Here is a 17,136-nt window from a genome sequence, read left to right as displayed (position 1 = left end):
TATTAATATTAAATATTAATATTAAATCCAATCCGTTTTTCTGTTTTGGTAACAGAAAAATAACTACCCTCTTCAATTTTTCCTCTTTATTTTCCCTCTTTATTATTGAGTAAATGGCCATTTATGTAATGGCATTTATGTTGTGGGCGTTTTGCATAAACAGCCATTCTGAAGAGACCCAACTTTGGCTATAAATACAACACTATTCTGCTCAGAATTTTAACTACAATTTTCTGAGTTTCCTCTCCTTCTTCTGCATACTTTTAGCATCAAAACAAAGCAAAAAGTAAGTGTGATTTGCTACCGAACTTTGTGTTCGCTGAAACACTGGGGTTTGAAGTACCACTACACCAGTGTGTAATTCGTTCTATCCTGAGAGGAAATAATCCATAACCTTGGGTACTAGGAGGGGATTAAATTCCTTAAGGAAACACTATGAATTCAGTGGGCTCGAATTGGTTTATGTCATTTCTGTTTATATTCATTACTGTTTATATTCATTTATATTTCCATAATTTATTTTACAAATACAGTGTAATAACAATATATATATATATATATAGGCTTTAAAATGCAAGAGGCAACGCTGATCAAATTAATGAATGATGAAACTGAGTGTATATCTGGGTCTGAAGAAATTAGGATCAATGCAACTTTGATTGATCTCCAATGGCCAAGCACAGTGTCTGATTGCTGTTTTCTTTGTTATGCTTCTCTGTGTTGTTTTTCTTTCTTTTCTTCAAATTGAAAAATTCAATTAAGGAAGTGTTAGCACAAAATGAATCCAGACCCTTCATATTGTTATTGTACACATGTATAGAACATCACTGGAGATGGTAGTATTTTTTGGAAAAAATGTCCAATGAAATTGCGGCTACTCGCTCACCATTTCTGGGGAGAGTAGTATTTTTATATAGTTTTGATCTTATCTTTCACAATTTATTTATATTTCATCGTCCTCAAGTTATCATTTTATTCAAAAATATTATCATATAAGCAAACTGTGCACACTAAGAGAAGAGGAGACATGTTCTCAATTACTATCACAAGAAAGCCGTCCCTATCTTCTTAAGGTGTCCGTCACTTCGTTCTTACCTTCTTGGCTTTAAGTTCTATCTCTATAAGATAGAACTTAAAGTTGAAAACTAGATTTGAGTATAATTTAATGTGAAATAATTATTTTTCACTTACAAAAAACTAATTTTTTTCCAAATAGGAGTAAAATTTATGTCCAAATGAAATTTTAATTTTCATTTATATATTTGAACTTCAACTTATCAACAAGGGTTGTGGTGGAGTGGTAAGTACTCCTTCATCCTTAACCAGCGGTCTCGGGTTCGAATCCCTAGGTATAGAGTCGCCTTTGTTAGGGAGCACTTTACCCCCAATGAGGGACTTCCAGGTGCGAATCCGGATTTAGTTGGGCCCTAATAATGTGGGTACCGAACACCGAGTGAAAAACCCAAAAAATAACTTTCAGCTTCAAACTATTCATTCTTTCAGTTTCAACCAAATGCTATCCAAACGGGCAATAGTTTTTTGGAGTAAATTTTGAATACAAACAGAAATTATCTGCAAATCTTTTAACCCCCACCACACTCAAAAGGATAGTGTTAGATTGAATTAATTCCGCATGCGACGCCTGACCACAACCAAATTCGTAAGTTGAAAATACATATTATAATTTCATAGTTGATTGATATAATTAATGACATTCTAGAGATAGTCCATGCTGCCACTCGAAGAGAGTTTATGGCAATAATTTTAGCAATTTCAAGTTGCAACTTAGGCGCCGCCACCTTTGACTAAATTTTCTAATTTGCCAAGTAATTGTAGCTGGCTTTGCCTGACAAAGACTAGTACTAATAATTGCTTTATGAATCTCAATTATGTAACTGAGAACGGGATTTTAAAAAAAAAACTTTTAAATCTTTGGATCTAGAACAAGTTATAAATATTTGTGTTGTTTTATAACATCTTTATTAAGGCTAAATAAAAAATCTTAAACTAAATTATAGTTAAATATATAAAAGTATCATTTTTATTCAAACTAATATCATCACATCAATAGAGACAAAAGAAAAAGTATCTAATAGTACTTTTATTGTCAAAGCTACTTAATTGATAGAGGATGGACCTTCCACATTTAATAGTAGGGATAATTTCACATAAATACAACTCATACACCTGACTTACAACATAATAGCCTAGATACCACTTTGCAAATCTATAGTCCAAAAAATAATAGGCTAATTCCCGAAAGACAGCTTATTTTGTTCCCCCTGTATACAACCAGTTGTTTTCATTCTGTTGATTTCCTTTGATTATTAAGCATTTGATAAAAAAATGCAAATCAGTCACAAGGCAACTCAAAAATCCTGAATAATACATATTATCTGAAGGTAAGAAATTCAAACACTTTTACGTGCAATTGCTGAAGCAATCCAACAGGATAAAAGAAAAATAAAAACTTGGTAAATGAATTGTAGAATCCCTCCAACGCTCATACAACACATTACACGAAAAAGAAGAAGAGAAGGAAGTGTCAAACTTCTGTAGAGGCCTCTTACACACTAACAATGTATATACATCCTTATAAACTGAAAAAATATATAATTATACAATATTATACACAAATATACATATTTATACACAATTATACAATACTGTATAACTTTGTATAAACATGTATAATAGTGTATAAGAGGTGTTTGTATATCCATATACACAACTATACACTAGTATACAGTGTTGATACAAACTGCTACATAGTTATGATTTTTATCCAAACCCAATTTCAGATTCGAGACTTCAAGGTCATAATAATAATGACCAGAACTTCAAACTTCAAAATCTTCCAACATTAGGGGTTATTTTTTGGTGCAAATCAAGTTTGAGAGCTATTTATTTTCAGATCTGTGTGTATTTTCATGTTTCTTTCAAAAATCTTCTTCATTCTTCTGCTTGCCACCATGGACGACGGAATCTTTCTTCGAGCCTTCTTCGAGCCATTAATGGCAAAACTGCGTGGGGGGTAGAGGAGGGGGAATAGCCGGGGCTAGATTAAGAGAGGATGAGGAATCTATGTGGGTTAGAAAGAAAGAAGTGAGAGGCGGTGAGAGAGAGAAGGGAATGAAGAAAGAAGAAAATAATAAAAACCCTAAAAGTATGTCTTTAATAGTGGGCTAAAGGCTGAAAAGTTTTTTTCAAGTTATGTACAATATGGGCTAAATAGGGTAAGAGCTTCAAATGTGGGCCATTTTCGGTTGGGCTATTAGTCAAGTGACATGAGCTGTAATTCTTTCTTTAAGTATGTCCAATATCTAGAGGGTTCAACTTAAGGATAATAATTGATGTCAGGGATTCATTAATTGCTCTAATTAAAGGAGGAGAAATAATACTATTTAATTACCGTTTTCAGTATGTAGTAATATTATTCTATACCTATAAATAGAGGAAGTTTATGTTCTGTGTTCCATCCAAGCCTGTGCTTTCAGTCCTTTATCTATTTCTACAATATCTCATATTCAAAGTTTCCAATGAAGTTGCAGCTACTCTACTCGATCTCCATTTTTTTGGTGAGTAGCATTTTTTGTATAGTTTTCGTCTTAATACTTGCAAAAGCACTAAAAAATTTAAGGGTCCTTATACAAATAGCATGCCAGTTTTACTATTTATTTTTCTGGATCTATGATTATACACATATTATATATGAATGATATATATATTATATATTATCCGCCTATTTTAATTTAAGCGATTAATGGACGATTATTTAGGTTAGTTCTTCAATTTTAAAGGAGCTTTGAAGAAAGTTTAATTATTGTAGGATACTTCAGTCAACTTATATCCCCATTCTCTTGGACAAATCGAAGTATCTAAAAATTTAAAAGCTTCATTATATTCATTGTTTACATGGAAGCTAGATACTAATATCAAAAAATTGTTTCTTTTTGAATGTAGCTTGCTTTTGTATCATGTGTATGTTATGCAGCTATATCTCCAGAGGTTTATTGGAAAGTAAAATTGCCCAACACTCCAATTCCAAAAGTCATCAAAGATTTGCTTCCTCAAGCAGGTTAGTCTTAATTCAAAAGGGGTATTATTTTGTTTCAAAATGAGTAAAGTTTAGTGACGACACGTTAACTTATTCCTGGTTTTTACATGTTGAGTGAAAGCACAACATTTCTATAACTTCCATTATATGTGTCGTTTGACTTGTCTTCCAAATATGTCTCTATGCATGTCGTTGTGACTTAATTATATTTGTATCATTGGGTGTTTTTAAGCTACTTTAGCTATGGTCAAAAGTTTAATTATCTGGTATATTTATTTAACTTCTTTGCAATTTTATGTTTATAGCATAATAGTTTTACCCCTCTATTATACTTCATTGCACTTTTTATCTCTGTTATATTTCCAACTTTACATATTTATTCATCAGAGTTTATAGATTTAATTAGAAAAAGCCAAACTAAATTAATTACCTATATTGCTCAATTAAACTACTACTCATATATGACCACTACATGATGTTTCCAAGTGAACATATCACTTCCTCTGTTCCAATTTATGTGAACTTGTTTGACTAGGCACTGAAATTTGTGGTCCTAAACAAGTCAAAAAGGGGTCCAGAGTATTTGTGTGGCTGTAAAAGCTTCTCATTAAGGATAGAATTGAAAGTTAAAGCTAAATTGTTTCCAAATTTAGAAAGGGTCAATTCTTTTTGGAACGGACCAAATAGGAAATAAGTTCACATAACTGGAACGGAGGGAGCACATGTTAATGTTTCTAGACCTCATTCTAAGAGAAAATAATAGTTTTAGTACATGTTTCTAGACCTCATTTCTAAGAGAAAAATGACTCTCATTATATTGCAGAGGATGACGTTCACACTAAAGAAAAAGTTTACTATGGTTTACACCAGCATGGAGCCTGGATTTTTCATGATGCTACCGAGGATGAGATACGTGAGATCAAAAAGCAAAGCCCAAACGTGAATGAGCTCCAACATGTAAATGAAAGAAGCAATGCCAACAGTCATTTTCAAGATAATTTGCTTTACAAACCTTACTTCTTAGAAAAGGATTTGGAGAAAGGAAGAGTCATCAACTTTCCCTCTTTGAAAAATAAAAACGAAGCACCCTTTTTGCCTCGCCAATATGTGGAATCGATTCCCTTCTCGTCGAAAGAACTCCCAGAAATTCTGAACCATTTCTCAATAGATAGTAGCTCAAAGGATGCTCAAACAATAGAGGAAACAATCAAAGTTTGTGAAGAGCCAGCAATGAAAGGAGAGAGGAGAAAGTGTGCAACTTCTTTGGAGTCTATGGTAGATTTCAGCTTATCCATGCTTGGTACAAACAATATTCATGTATTTACAACAGAGGTACAAGGGGAAAATCAAATGTTGCAGAAATACACCATTGAAGAAGTTCAACAGTTAGCTGATGGGGTTAACATGATATGCCACAAACTTAATTATGCATATGCAGTGCACTTTTGCCATGGTGGAGGAATTACAAAGACATTTATGGTATCTATGATTGGTGCTGATGGAACAAAGGTCAAAGCAGTATCAATGTGCCACAAAGATACATCTCTTTGGAACCCAAAAGGATTACCTTTTGTAGTGCTTAAGGCTAAGCCTGGAACTACCGGTATTTGTCATTTCCTTCAAGATGATCAGATTGTTTTTTCTCCCTTCTAAAGAAGTCTAATAAAGGTTTAATCCAGTCCTGGATCGTAAATATACTTACTCGTGCTAGGTGTTTACACCGAATTAAGCAATTCAACTTTAGCAGTTAAAGCTAAAGCGATAGTAGATGTATGTGTGTATGAAGAATGCATAAGTTTGCATTCATAAGCTTTATACCATCACACTGTTTGTCTTAAAGAGTCTGGTTACTGTTTCTCGGTAGGTGCCTTTTTCTTTCTGTAATGTATCTTTATCATAATAATCAATGAAAATGATTCTGGCGTCAAGGTATTTTTTGGATGTGGCTAGTTGGAATAGAGCTGCCCCACATGTGGGATTATACTTGGTATGTTTGTTGTTGTTGTAGAGCTGTCATATGCAAGCTTATGTGGAATTTGTGTACCAACAAAAAGACACCTTTTGGGTAAATAGGTTTACACTTGCTATATAAAAGAGCAGCAAGTCTGAAATATTGCACCAAAACAAGCCTCATAGGTAGTGCAATGACCTATGACAATATGGCAAGCTGAGTTTCAGGCAATGACAATGTTCTCTATTAAGATGTATGTCAGGATTAGAGGTGTTTTCCAACAATGGGTTTGAGTGTTACCACAAATTAAAACGTCCTCTATGTATTACTGAAACTGAAAATATAGCACATCTATTCTTTCAATGTTACTTGTCTGCAAATATATGGAATAAGACCTTACAATGTAAATAGGACGGCGTTAGACTGGCATATTGAGTTGAAGTGGGCTGAGATCTACGCAAAAGGGAGAGAAGCTGAGGCAACGGTGTACAGAACGGCTCTAGTAGCACGCTTGTACTACATCTGGAGAGAAAGGAATCTCAAAATATTTCACAAGAAGCAATTGTCTCTCATAATTGAGCAGCTCAATCGCGCACCTGCTACTGGTTTCCAACAACATACGCAGTTAGGTTATGGGTGCAGAAAAATAAAGGAGAAAAAGTAAAGGGAGAAAAAAGTCGTGAAGTATTCACGAGAAAGAATAGGGAGTTAAAAAGCTAAAGAACAGTTAAACATGGATGTAAATTTTAGATGGTTCTCGTAAGCGAGCATCTTTCTTTGGTTGTATGTTTAAATCAATCCTAAGGTTATTCTTTGAGTTCAAATCTAACATGGTCAAAGAGTTCAATGATAGACCTTGATTAGCTAATTTTCCGTGGAAGTGTTGTTATTTGTACACCAGAAACCATATATGTAATAAAACTATTTTTAGATGAAAAAGCTTAACAATTGACTCTTTTTCACGTGGAAGTGAAAACTCCTTTTTTTCGAGTTTGAGCCCAATAGTAAATCTTTAAGTAAATACATCATATTTTCACCAACTTAACAGACATCAGTGCTTGTTCTTATTCGATATGAAAACATAAAAAATTGAACTATGGTAGTAAGAAAGAAGAAAAGAAAGTGGAAACCGAAGAGAAACCTGTGATGCACTTCTGTGACAAATAGAAACTTAGGAACTTCAAGATTAGATTGAGATGAGAGAATGATTGCATATATTTCCTGAAAGCTGAAGAAACATGCGATTAGCTCCCTACCGATGAGATAGAATTAGTAGTCATAATGTTTGCCTTTTAACATATGGCGCCATTATTTATATAATCGTAACAAATGAAATTGCGAAAAATTCAAGCTAAAAAGAGATGGTTACGTCATTCCAGGATTATGACTTATTTTCTACCATTTGGGCAAGGACTATGTGGTGACAGAAGCTTTGAGCCGAATCTCAATGGACAATCTATCCCACTCTGCTCTTACAAAGAGTGTCAATTGGTTTTTTGGCACTTCAAACTTATTTTTAGTTTTATGATCCTACCTTCTTTTTTTTTTTAACACATGGGAGATATACTTTTACACATCAGAAATCTGTCTCTTACACATAAGAGATCTAAATAGTCATTTTTTTAAATTCAAAATTATAATTGGACATGATGTACCAATAGCTAGATGGGTGTCAAATGAACAGGGCTAATTTTGAACGAGTCAAAACGGACCGAGTCAATAAATGAGGGGTTATCACTTTAGCTGAAATGGACTGGGTCAAGAAGGGTTAAAATATAGATCATAGCCAAGGCCGCCCAACTCTTACTAAGCTTTAATTAATGTGTGCTATTTCCTTACGAATGATTTTGTCAAATAGAAAAAAAAATCTTTTGTTAATGGTCATATATAACTAATCAAACAAAAAATAATTATTATAAAGGTAAAATACATGGACAGCCCCCTAAACTAGTTCATACTGCATTTGGACACTTCATTTAGACACTTCAACTGAGACAAACACCTAAACTCTATCCGGAAAAAAAATAAAGTGAAGTGGCAAAATAGACGATAAATGAGAAAAAGTTTTTGGTAGGAACACATACGCATTCTATCCCGCAAGATCTGTTTTCTTAAGCATGTTTCACGCATAACCTGACCCCAACAGCGAGCGCCAAATTTCGTAGGGATAGGAGATGCATATAATAGCTCTACCATTTGTGAGCACGTGATTTTTGCCACGCTTAAATTACTCCTACAAAATTCCTTAGAATTAGGATTTTTCTTTATTATTTGAATTTTTAGGAATTAATTGCATGATTTTGTGCCTCGTTTGTATTTTTTGTGTGCATTTTTAGTTGCCATAATTCATAAAAAAGGGTACAAAAATAGTGCATTCGCATTTAGAATTCGATTTTGTACTTTTAGTTTTACTAGTTAATCAATATTACTAAAATAAGAGAAAAATAACAAAAATTAATTTTTTACATCTTTGTTCTTTTAATTTCACTATTTGTTTAATTTTCCTTTTAAGATTAGGATCTAGTTAATTTAGGAAATTTAATTAGTCTCATTTAGAATTAAATCAGGTTTTGGCTATTTTTTTAATTTTATATTTTGTAAAATCTGAATTTCAAATAAATAAAAGGAAAATAAGAAAATAAATAAAAAGAAATTGAAATAAGAAGCAAAAAGGTTGGACAAATTTTTGGGCCATTATCATGCAAAACCACAAGCCCAAATGCAAGATCCCTTCCAAAACCGGACCAACCGCCCAGTCCAGGCCCAAAAACACCCCACCCATTCCAGTGATTTAATGCCCAAAACGACGTCGTTTCATAGGCCTTCAATCTTGACCGTTGGATCTCATCAATCCAACGGTCCGGAACTAACCAGGATGTCTTGTATTTAAATGTCGGATTCCCCCCCTCCCCCCGCCCCTCAATCGCCTCTCAAAACACCTCCATACACACCGGCGTAACGCTACCGCTTCCCCGCCGTCCCCCACCGTTTGCCGCCGGCCGGAAATCGCCTCCGCTGGCGGCGATTGTCCAACGGCCATGAAAATCACACCACTACTTCACCTCCTTTTCCTCATTACGGATCTAGCCTTGTTTTCCCTCAAATCACATCCTAGCTTCTCGAATATTCGAATCAGTGGTCGCCGCCTCCGCCGCCCACGGCGGCGCCACCTCCAAATCCCACCCAAGTTACACCCTGTACCCTCCTCACCTTCCTCTTCTCAAATCCTCATTTATTTTCCCTCAAATATTCCTCCAGCGCTTCGAATTTCAGATCGAAAATTCAGGCTTAGAACCCTAATTTTGCAAAATTGGGGGAATTCGAGTTCTGGGCTATAATAGCCCTTAATCATGTGTGTTCTTATGAAAACACATGATTAAGAGTGATTATAGTCCCAAATCACTCCAGGAGGTTAACCCTAATTCGATCCGAGTTGGAAATTGCAAGGTACTTTATTTTTCCTCACTTTCTTTCCCATTCATGATTTCTTGTGCTTGTTCTGTTATTTCTTTTTCTCTTATCAATTTTAGTTTTATTTTGGTGCTTGACTTAGGTTCTGATCACGTAGTTTGATTCCTTTTCCTGTTTTTGTTTGTGTATTCGATTTCAATTATAGGATCCATGTTCGCTACTGATTCTCTTTAGATTTTCTTTTAGGGTTATAGTTTTGTCCCTGGTTGATCCCTTATTTGCTGATTTTGATTTTCTTTAGGCTTTATTCATGTTCTCTATTTTTACAGTATAACTTCATGTTGAATTTGTTGACTTGTTCAGTTATTGTTTCATTAATGCAGTGATAAAATTAGTCTTGGGGTATAGTATTGATTAGAATTAATTCAGGTTCTAGCTAGGATAATCAGGCTGTTAGTTCAATTTTGGAAGGGTATGGTTAAAATTGAAATTGGTTTGGTTATAGCTGAATATTCTCAGCCCTTAGTTGTATGGTCATTTTGACCAAGTTCAAAGGGGTTAGGGGTTGGTTTGACTAGGTTGGTAATTTCAGAATAAATTAAGGGTAGTATAGGTAATTCAATAAAAGGAATAATGCAGTAACTGAAATTGGAAATCACTAGAACCTTCTAGAGGGGGTTTTAATTTGAAATTCAGAAAGTTAGTAGTGCTACTTGGCCAACAAGGCATAAAATAAGGGGTTTAAATAGTTAAAATCTGAAAATTAATAAGGGACTAAGGTGTAAAGGGAAAATTTAAAAGTTGCCCTAATGTTTGCCTATAAAAGGCATGTATTCTGCCTTCATTCACAAGTTTAGACTCTCCGAAAAGTTCTCCAGACTTTCAGCCTTTAATTCCTCCAAAAAACCATCCCTGCAAAAGCTGATCCTCAAAATTTGAATTTCAAATCCTAAGGAATTCAAATCTAAGTTTCAGATCATAATTGTCCTCCAAAAAACCACAAAAACAAACACAAATACAATAGAAAACTCAAAAAAATACTCTATTATTAAGAATTTGGATTCAATTTCAAGTTGTAAGGTTTAATATGGCATCATTTGGCTTAGAATTGGACTGCTGAAGTTTGTTGGAGATTCCTGGTTTATTTTTAAGCTAAAATTGGTCTGCTCGAGTCAATTCTGGGTTAATTTTGCTGATTTTCGTGGCTGCTACTTCAAGTTAAATTGCTGTGATTTCCTGTTGCTAACACTGCAAAAATTATCTCCATTTGCTGCTGACTTCTGCTCCTTTTTATTGTGTTTCAATCTCCAGGTACACTGTTGGTCTATTCTCTAATGTACATGAACACTTGTGAGATCAAATAATGAAGCATTGCACTACATGACTCTACCTCTGGTCTAGATGTGTAATTGTAGATTTCATTTGAACAAATATGAATTAGTGTTAAATAAGGACTCTGTGTTAATCAGGACTGTTTAAATTTGTGTTTTGTAATTAAATTGAATGGACATGAACTGTATAACTAGGACTGCTTGTAGACTGTTATAGATTGTTAGACTATTGAACTTATGGTTTGTTATTAGCTTTGATAATTCCGTTTGGTAGTTAATCTTTGAATACTTGAATTGATAAGAGTAACTAGCAAATGTCTGCTACAACGTGCTAAGTCAGATCTGCTCTCATACTGAAATCAATCTCAAAATGAGTTAGTCTGCATTTTAGTTTTTTCAAGGACAATGAGTTAGAAACCAAGTATGAGTCTACAAGCCTCAGCAATTATTAAATAAGTTGAATAATATGCATGTGATAGCTAGACCATTTATTTGAAAATAAACCGGAAAACCATCTGTTGGATCATTACGAATTAAGTTTGTCATGAATTAAACTCAGCATTTACTTTCAGTATTCATATTGCGGCTTTCACGTTAATTGAAGTCCAGGAGATATTGATTTTGGGCTTACTATGAGCCCACTCCTATTAGTCTTCACAAGCTGCAACCAAACCATGGGCCAGCTCCCAGAGGCCCACGTTTGGGCAGTTTGTTTTCAGGAGCATAACTGAATTTGTTAAGACCCAATAAAATGCTGAAGTCCAAATCACAAGTCTTGGGCTAATTGTTGAGGCCCAATAGAATGCTGGGAGTTAAAAACCCCTTTTAAAAATTACATTAGGAACACGGGGATTAATTTGCAATATAAATTTAGGTTTTCGAGTTAGGTAGCGAGTTCAAATTAAGAGGGTCCCCCTTTTGTTTGAATTCGAGGCCCGAATTTATAAATGTAAATTAATTAGGCCCTTTAGAAACAAAAATGAATAGAAAACCTTAGTTTGCTTTAGGTTGACCTTTTAAATAAAAATGAGATGAGCCTCGCCAGACAAAATCCATAAATTGCGGGGCCCTCATTAAATGCTTAATTAAAAATACTTAGAATTTGGGGGCGTGCCGTCTAGCGAATTTCGCGGCCCTCTGCAAAGATAATAACCCGTTAGTCGCTTTAGGCGCGCTTTTAATAATTTTACCTTCTTAAATACGGGTGTGCATTTCATGCAACCCAAATCTAAATCCCAAAACGTTGAATAAGAATGTATTGAGGATCCGGGTGCATTTCATGTGACGTGATCCAAAAACACGTTTTTTAAACGACGTTCACTTTCTTAAAAATTAACTAAAAGCGGTAAACAATTCTAAAATTGCACTATAAGATGACATGTATTAAAATCAGATTGTTAGCCAATTATAATAATTTAAGCGACCGTGCTAGAACCACGGGATCCGGGGGTGCCTAACACCTTCCCTCGGGTCAACAGAATTCCTTATTCAGAATTTCTGGTTCGCAGACTCCAATTGGGAAGTCGAAATTTTCCTCGATTTGGGATTCAAGTCAAACCGGTGACTTGGAACACCAAAAGCCGATCCTATCCCAAGTGGCGACTCTAAAAACAAATAAATAATCTCATTTCGAATAATGTCACTTTAAATGAAATATACATTATCCTCCGGAGTAGGTGTGTAAAAAGGAGGTGTGACACCATTCATTAGAATATAACTGAAGCAGTTGTTAAGAAAGACATCGAACAAAAGAACGTAATAGATTTTCCCGGCCAAAATCTTTTTCTACTTTTCTTTACCTCTTTGTCCTAGCCAACATCTAATGGCCCTCCTCCCATATAGCTCATGGATTTTAGGAGATAAAAACGCGAAAAAGGGTGAAGTTCAGAAGAACTAGATGGGATGAACATTGACGTGTCTTATCTTAAAAAGAGTAGGGAATTGACGGAAAGACAGATAAAAGTGGGGATATATTGGCATATCATTCTTTTATTGGTTGCATTAGCCACTTTGTTTAGAGAATGATCAACTTGTATTTAATTGGCACATTTTGAATAAAGTTTAGGTGCCCAATAGGTCATTGTCTCAGTTTAAGTGTAGATGAAAAATATGGACTAATTTAAGGAACTGTCTATGCATTCCGCCTATTGTAAAGATATTTTCGCAGTTACTCGAGAATCTTTAGGCTAAAATCAACCCAACTTTAGATGAGCTGAAATAGACTAGGTCAAGATGGCTGAGTTCAACAAATGGACATGTCAATGACCAGCCCACCCTTGGGCGAATTGGGCAGGTTAGGTGGGTTTGGACTCAAATTGTCACTCCTACTAGCAGCTATGTCAGATCGAAGCTTAGTAATGACATGCTTCAATCAAAGAACCACAATAAATTGACTATCGCCTACAGGGAGGGATGCTGCCATTCCAGAACAGAAGTATAGCATAGCATTGAAGGAGAGAAAGATTGCCTTTGCAAGGCGAGACACAGAATTATGCCATTGCCGGCCTTCCATTGTGGGCGAGCTCTGTAAATGACAAAAAATAAAGGTGGGTGCTGGAAATACAATTATTACCAATAGCTAATGCATAAAATTATCGCTGACACTACTCATGTTAAACAGAAGATCCCAACATCCATTAGTCATTTTAAGAGAGGCTCTTACTCTTATGCCTCAACCACTTAGTATCCCCTTGTGCTTTTAAATTATCATTTCCCCAGTAACCAATGATAGGTCATCTTTTTTAAATAAAAACAGCTGTACCGATAAACTATCTTACGTCCAATATTCCACTTCAAGCATATAATTGAGAATGGCAGGAATGCAAAACCAGCCAATTCCACAAGCCTGATCTGCACGTGCTCCAGAGATGTATAGTTCTAACATCTCCATCTCTCTTTAAAAAGAAACCCACAAATATGAACAGAAAACGCAGAAACAACAAGCTGAATGTGATGCCTACAGTTTCTGCACTCACATTAGCATTGTACTAAAATTGAATCCACGTGCAGTTAGAATTACAAGAATGCAGAAAAGAATTACTTACAACCAATAAAAACCTATGTTGTTGCTTTGTCTAATGAATATATCCTACGTATGCAAAAACCAAAAAAGAGTATAAATAGAAGATGCAAGACCAGACCACTTGGATTGAATTGCAAAATCACCTGCCATCCCATGGAAACAGTGAAGGCAATCCCACATAGCGTAAAACAAAAAATCACAACCACCGCACAAGGCTTTCCTCAGGAACAGGGGAGTGTTAGTTCGGGAATAGGAAATATCACATCTAAAAAACAACAAAGAGGGGTAAGAACAAAACTAGACCGTCACAGCCTACGCATGTCATCTAAAGCACTAGCGCTAAACCTCACTCAAAATGACAGTCAATATCTATCAATATCATCTGAAACTAATCATGCAAATAAGAAAGAGACCCCAACCAAGTAAAAGATATACTCCTATGTAGCTAAAGGTGAGAATGTTGCTGGTCATACTTATGTTAGTAGCTGAAAGACCAGCTCTAATGTAGTGGGGTGACAAGCAGCATACAGAGAACATATACTACTACTATAAAATAACTCATAAAATTCTATCCACTATAGAGATGAAGTAATTCTTAGCTTTATTGGGACTATAGAACCCTCCATGATGCTCACCGCATCACCAGAATGGTTTCCCAACTGGAAACCCTTCATATTTATCAAAACAAAAAAAGAGGAGTGGAGGAATAGAGAGACCAGCACCAATAACTCCAAAGGCTCACATCATGTCACCAGAAATTTTGAAACAGATGACGATCTTAATCTAGATATATAACTTTCAACCAGAAAGCTAAAAACTAAAAACTAAATTAAAAAGAGGCGGATGGACCTCAAAAGCACATATCTCTGAGTGTTAACACCAACTCACACCCCATTTCTCATCATTTGTTAACTAAACCAACACGCAAGTGATTAACAAGGAAAATGCTAAGCGGGTTTACAGATCGTACAGAAAAAATAATATGCTTCCAAGCTGGGCAAATCTAGCTAGTGTCCTAAGGCTACATAAATTGTTGCTGTCAACCATTGAAATGACAAAGCCAAGCAGAGCTCAGAAATTCTTTATCTTGGGAGCTAGGAGTTTCCGTCATCAAGCTTAAACAGGGACATTCATCCAGTTTTACTAAAGAGTGAAAGAGAATTCTATAGGACCAACCATCAGGGCTTAATATTGATGGTAATACACACTTTTTCACCATCAGAAAAAAGAAAAGCAATTTCATACTAATCCAAATGCTACAAAGTAATTCTTATACTTGATTTAACTTGGAGAAACCTGATCATATGGTATAAACGCTTAGGTTGCTATCTAGATACACCAGATTCATCAGTAGTGTAAGATTGGCTATAACCTCATCATATGTCCGTTAAAAAGCAACCATAAGTGAGAATACACAGAGTCAAGGGCAATCCCACAAAACAGTTTAAGATAGTAGACGAGTCACTCATAATGCATCAAGATGATGAGGTAAATCCCTTCCAAGACAATACATCATAACAATACGCAAATATTGTTCTATATTGAAACCAAATGCTAATCTTCTTCTCTTCAAAAACTGAAATATCTCCATGACTATCACTGCTCCATGACGAGTTATACAAGAGTCTACCTTAAGAGAATCTTTCCTTAACAATGGAGCTGGATATTTGAACCTAAATACAAAATCTCCACAAATGCCATCGAGGTAATATCCCAATATCACTAAATTTGAAAGACGTCTGCAAATTTGCCTCTATGTACGTGAATATTGACCACTAAGTACAGTAAGACACCCAAATATGAATCTTTCAAAGGTTCAATGAAGGTCTAAACACATGTTAACTCTTCCAGCAAAAATAAACCCTTGTAGGAAAGCTGCCTTATCTTAATAGATCCACTACCCCCTAATACTGCTTCTATCTAGAGCAGAAGGAGCTCATTACTAGCCAAGCTCCATCTAACAGACATATTACCATGTCCGCATGGATGCCCTCAAAACCGGCACAATCAGAACTAAGAAAGACGGAACTTTGGACAGCCGAAAGCGAGACATTACAGGGAAAAACGAAGAGCAGAGACAAACATTAAATGAAAGGGAAAGAGGTTAAACTGATTCTCTTTCCTTTTTTGTGCTGCACCAGAAAAATCCCATTCAGTTGTCAAGAAGAGCATTCTACCATCGGAGGACACCTGAAATAGTTTTGTAACAGAAAACCCAGTGAGACAATAATGAGGTAAAGATAAGTATGAATAAAGAACATTAAAGCATCCCATATCCAAATTACCAAATGGTCATCAAGACTAATAATAACCACGTCCATAACCACGCCCAAATGGACGATCACCTCCATTGAAAGATGGATACGGGCCTCTCCCACGCTGCAAGGTTACATAGAAAGGAATATCACAACTAAAGTTGCATAACACTAAGAAGGATGAATTGAAACATCATACTCACATCAGAGCCGTAATAATCACGTGTGTAATGATCGCCGCCGGGAGGAAAATTATCTGACATAGAAGAGAATAAATAGGCAAATAACATTGGAGCTAGCAAACAAGCAGCTTAACACAAAAATAGAAGATAAACTTCATACCTCTATAACGATCCCCGTGAAGAGAATTTGCAGACTCTGAATGATCAAACCGAGGACGTCTGCTCGGCCCCGAGTAATCCGGATCCGGGTCCTACAAAGTAAAAGGGTCAATTATAATCTGCTAAAGTGAGTCATCTAACGCTCTTCGATCTAGAAAAGTAACAGGGAAAGGAGCAGCACAGAAGTTCCAGCTTACTGTCATCGGAAAGGGCCTCTTCAACCCATGGTCAGTGTTATCATGATAGTAACGGTCCTCAAAGTGCCTACCCATGAATGGCCTGTTAAGTCCTTCAACAGGAAATTGTTGTCTCCTAAAGAAGGCATCATCTGCATGGCCTCTATCTCCGTGCCTCATTCTATCAAGAAACATTGGGCCCTCAACAGATACTGGCTGAGCACCACTGAGATTCCACCTCCCACCTGCTAAATTAGCAAGATAGGTTACTGAGATCATTGTTGTGGATATCTAATGATATGAGTCGTAAATAGGACGTAGCCATGAAAAAGGATGGAAAGAGCTAAGCAGATAGGTTATTGAGATCTGCATTTATTTTTATTTTTATCACGAAGAGATCTACAACTATCTTAAACTCAACCACATCAAAAGAATTAGAGTTTGACCTATTCTATGTAGGTAACACGCATCAAACTAACATATTTTTTTTTTTTTTTTTGGNGTGTGTGTGTGTGGTGGGGGGTGGGGGGGGGGGGGGGTAGGGGAGAGTAGTAGTTGTCTATTTACTTATTTTAATAGAAGAAACGTAAGT

The 17,136-nt window shown here is 35.7% G+C and overlaps 2 protein-coding genes across 3 annotated transcripts in view; one reads left to right on the top strand and one right to left on the bottom strand.

Moving 5' to 3' along the window:
- Nucleotides 1–3,446: 3,446 nt before the first annotated feature.
- Nucleotides 3,447–5,989, top strand: LOC109237167 (BURP domain-containing protein 5-like). The gene is made up of 3 exons (XM_019403425.1): nt 3,447–3,578; nt 3,964–4,078; nt 4,881–5,989. Exons 1-3 carry the CDS (start codon nt 3,540–3,542, stop codon nt 5,708–5,710), a joined length of 984 nt encoding a protein of 327 aa, XP_019258970.1. The 5' UTR covers nt 3,447–3,539; the 3' UTR covers nt 5,711–5,989.
- A 7,691-nt stretch (nt 5,990–13,680) lies between these two features.
- Nucleotides 13,681–17,136, bottom strand: part of LOC109237165 (nucleolin-like) — a 7,972-nt gene continuing 4,516 nt past the window's right edge. The window contains exons 7-11 of one of the 2 annotated variants that reach the window (XM_019403423.1): nt 16,566–16,792; nt 16,370–16,460; nt 16,231–16,283; nt 16,058–16,151; nt 13,681–15,962 (exon numbers count right to left, since the gene is read on the bottom strand). In XM_019403423.1, the coding sequence (XP_019258968.1) occupies nt 16,074–16,151; nt 16,231–16,283; nt 16,370–16,460; nt 16,566–16,792 (449 nt within the window). In that variant the 3' untranslated portion in view covers nt 13,681–15,962; nt 16,058–16,073. The remainder of the gene's footprint in view (nt 15,963–16,057; nt 16,152–16,230; nt 16,284–16,369; nt 16,461–16,565; nt 16,793–17,136) is intronic. The other variant, XM_019403424.1, reaches the window with a different exon arrangement.

The sequence above is a fragment of the Nicotiana attenuata genome, unplaced genomic scaffold (assembly GCF_001879085.1).
Source record: "Nicotiana attenuata strain UT unplaced genomic scaffold, NIATTr2, whole genome shotgun sequence".
NCBI lineage: Eukaryota > Viridiplantae > Streptophyta > Magnoliopsida > Solanales > Solanaceae > Nicotiana > Nicotiana attenuata.
Note: the sequence above shows the minus strand (reverse complement) of the source record. Positions and strands in the feature narration are given on the sequence as shown.

Bases quoted from the DNA above. Each gene is read 5' to 3' on its own strand.
- LOC109237167 (XM_019403425.1), top strand. From the start codon at position 3,540: ATGAAGTTGCAGCTACTCTACTCGATCTCCATTTTTTTG. The intron at 3,579-3,963 runs GTGAGTAGCATT...TTTTGAATGTAG, and splicing joins ACTCGATCTCCATTTTTTTG to CTTGCTTTTGTATCATGTGT. The intron at 4,079-4,880 runs GTTAGTCTTAAT...ATTATATTGCAG, and splicing joins AGATTTGCTTCCTCAAGCAG to AGGATGACGTTCACACTAAA.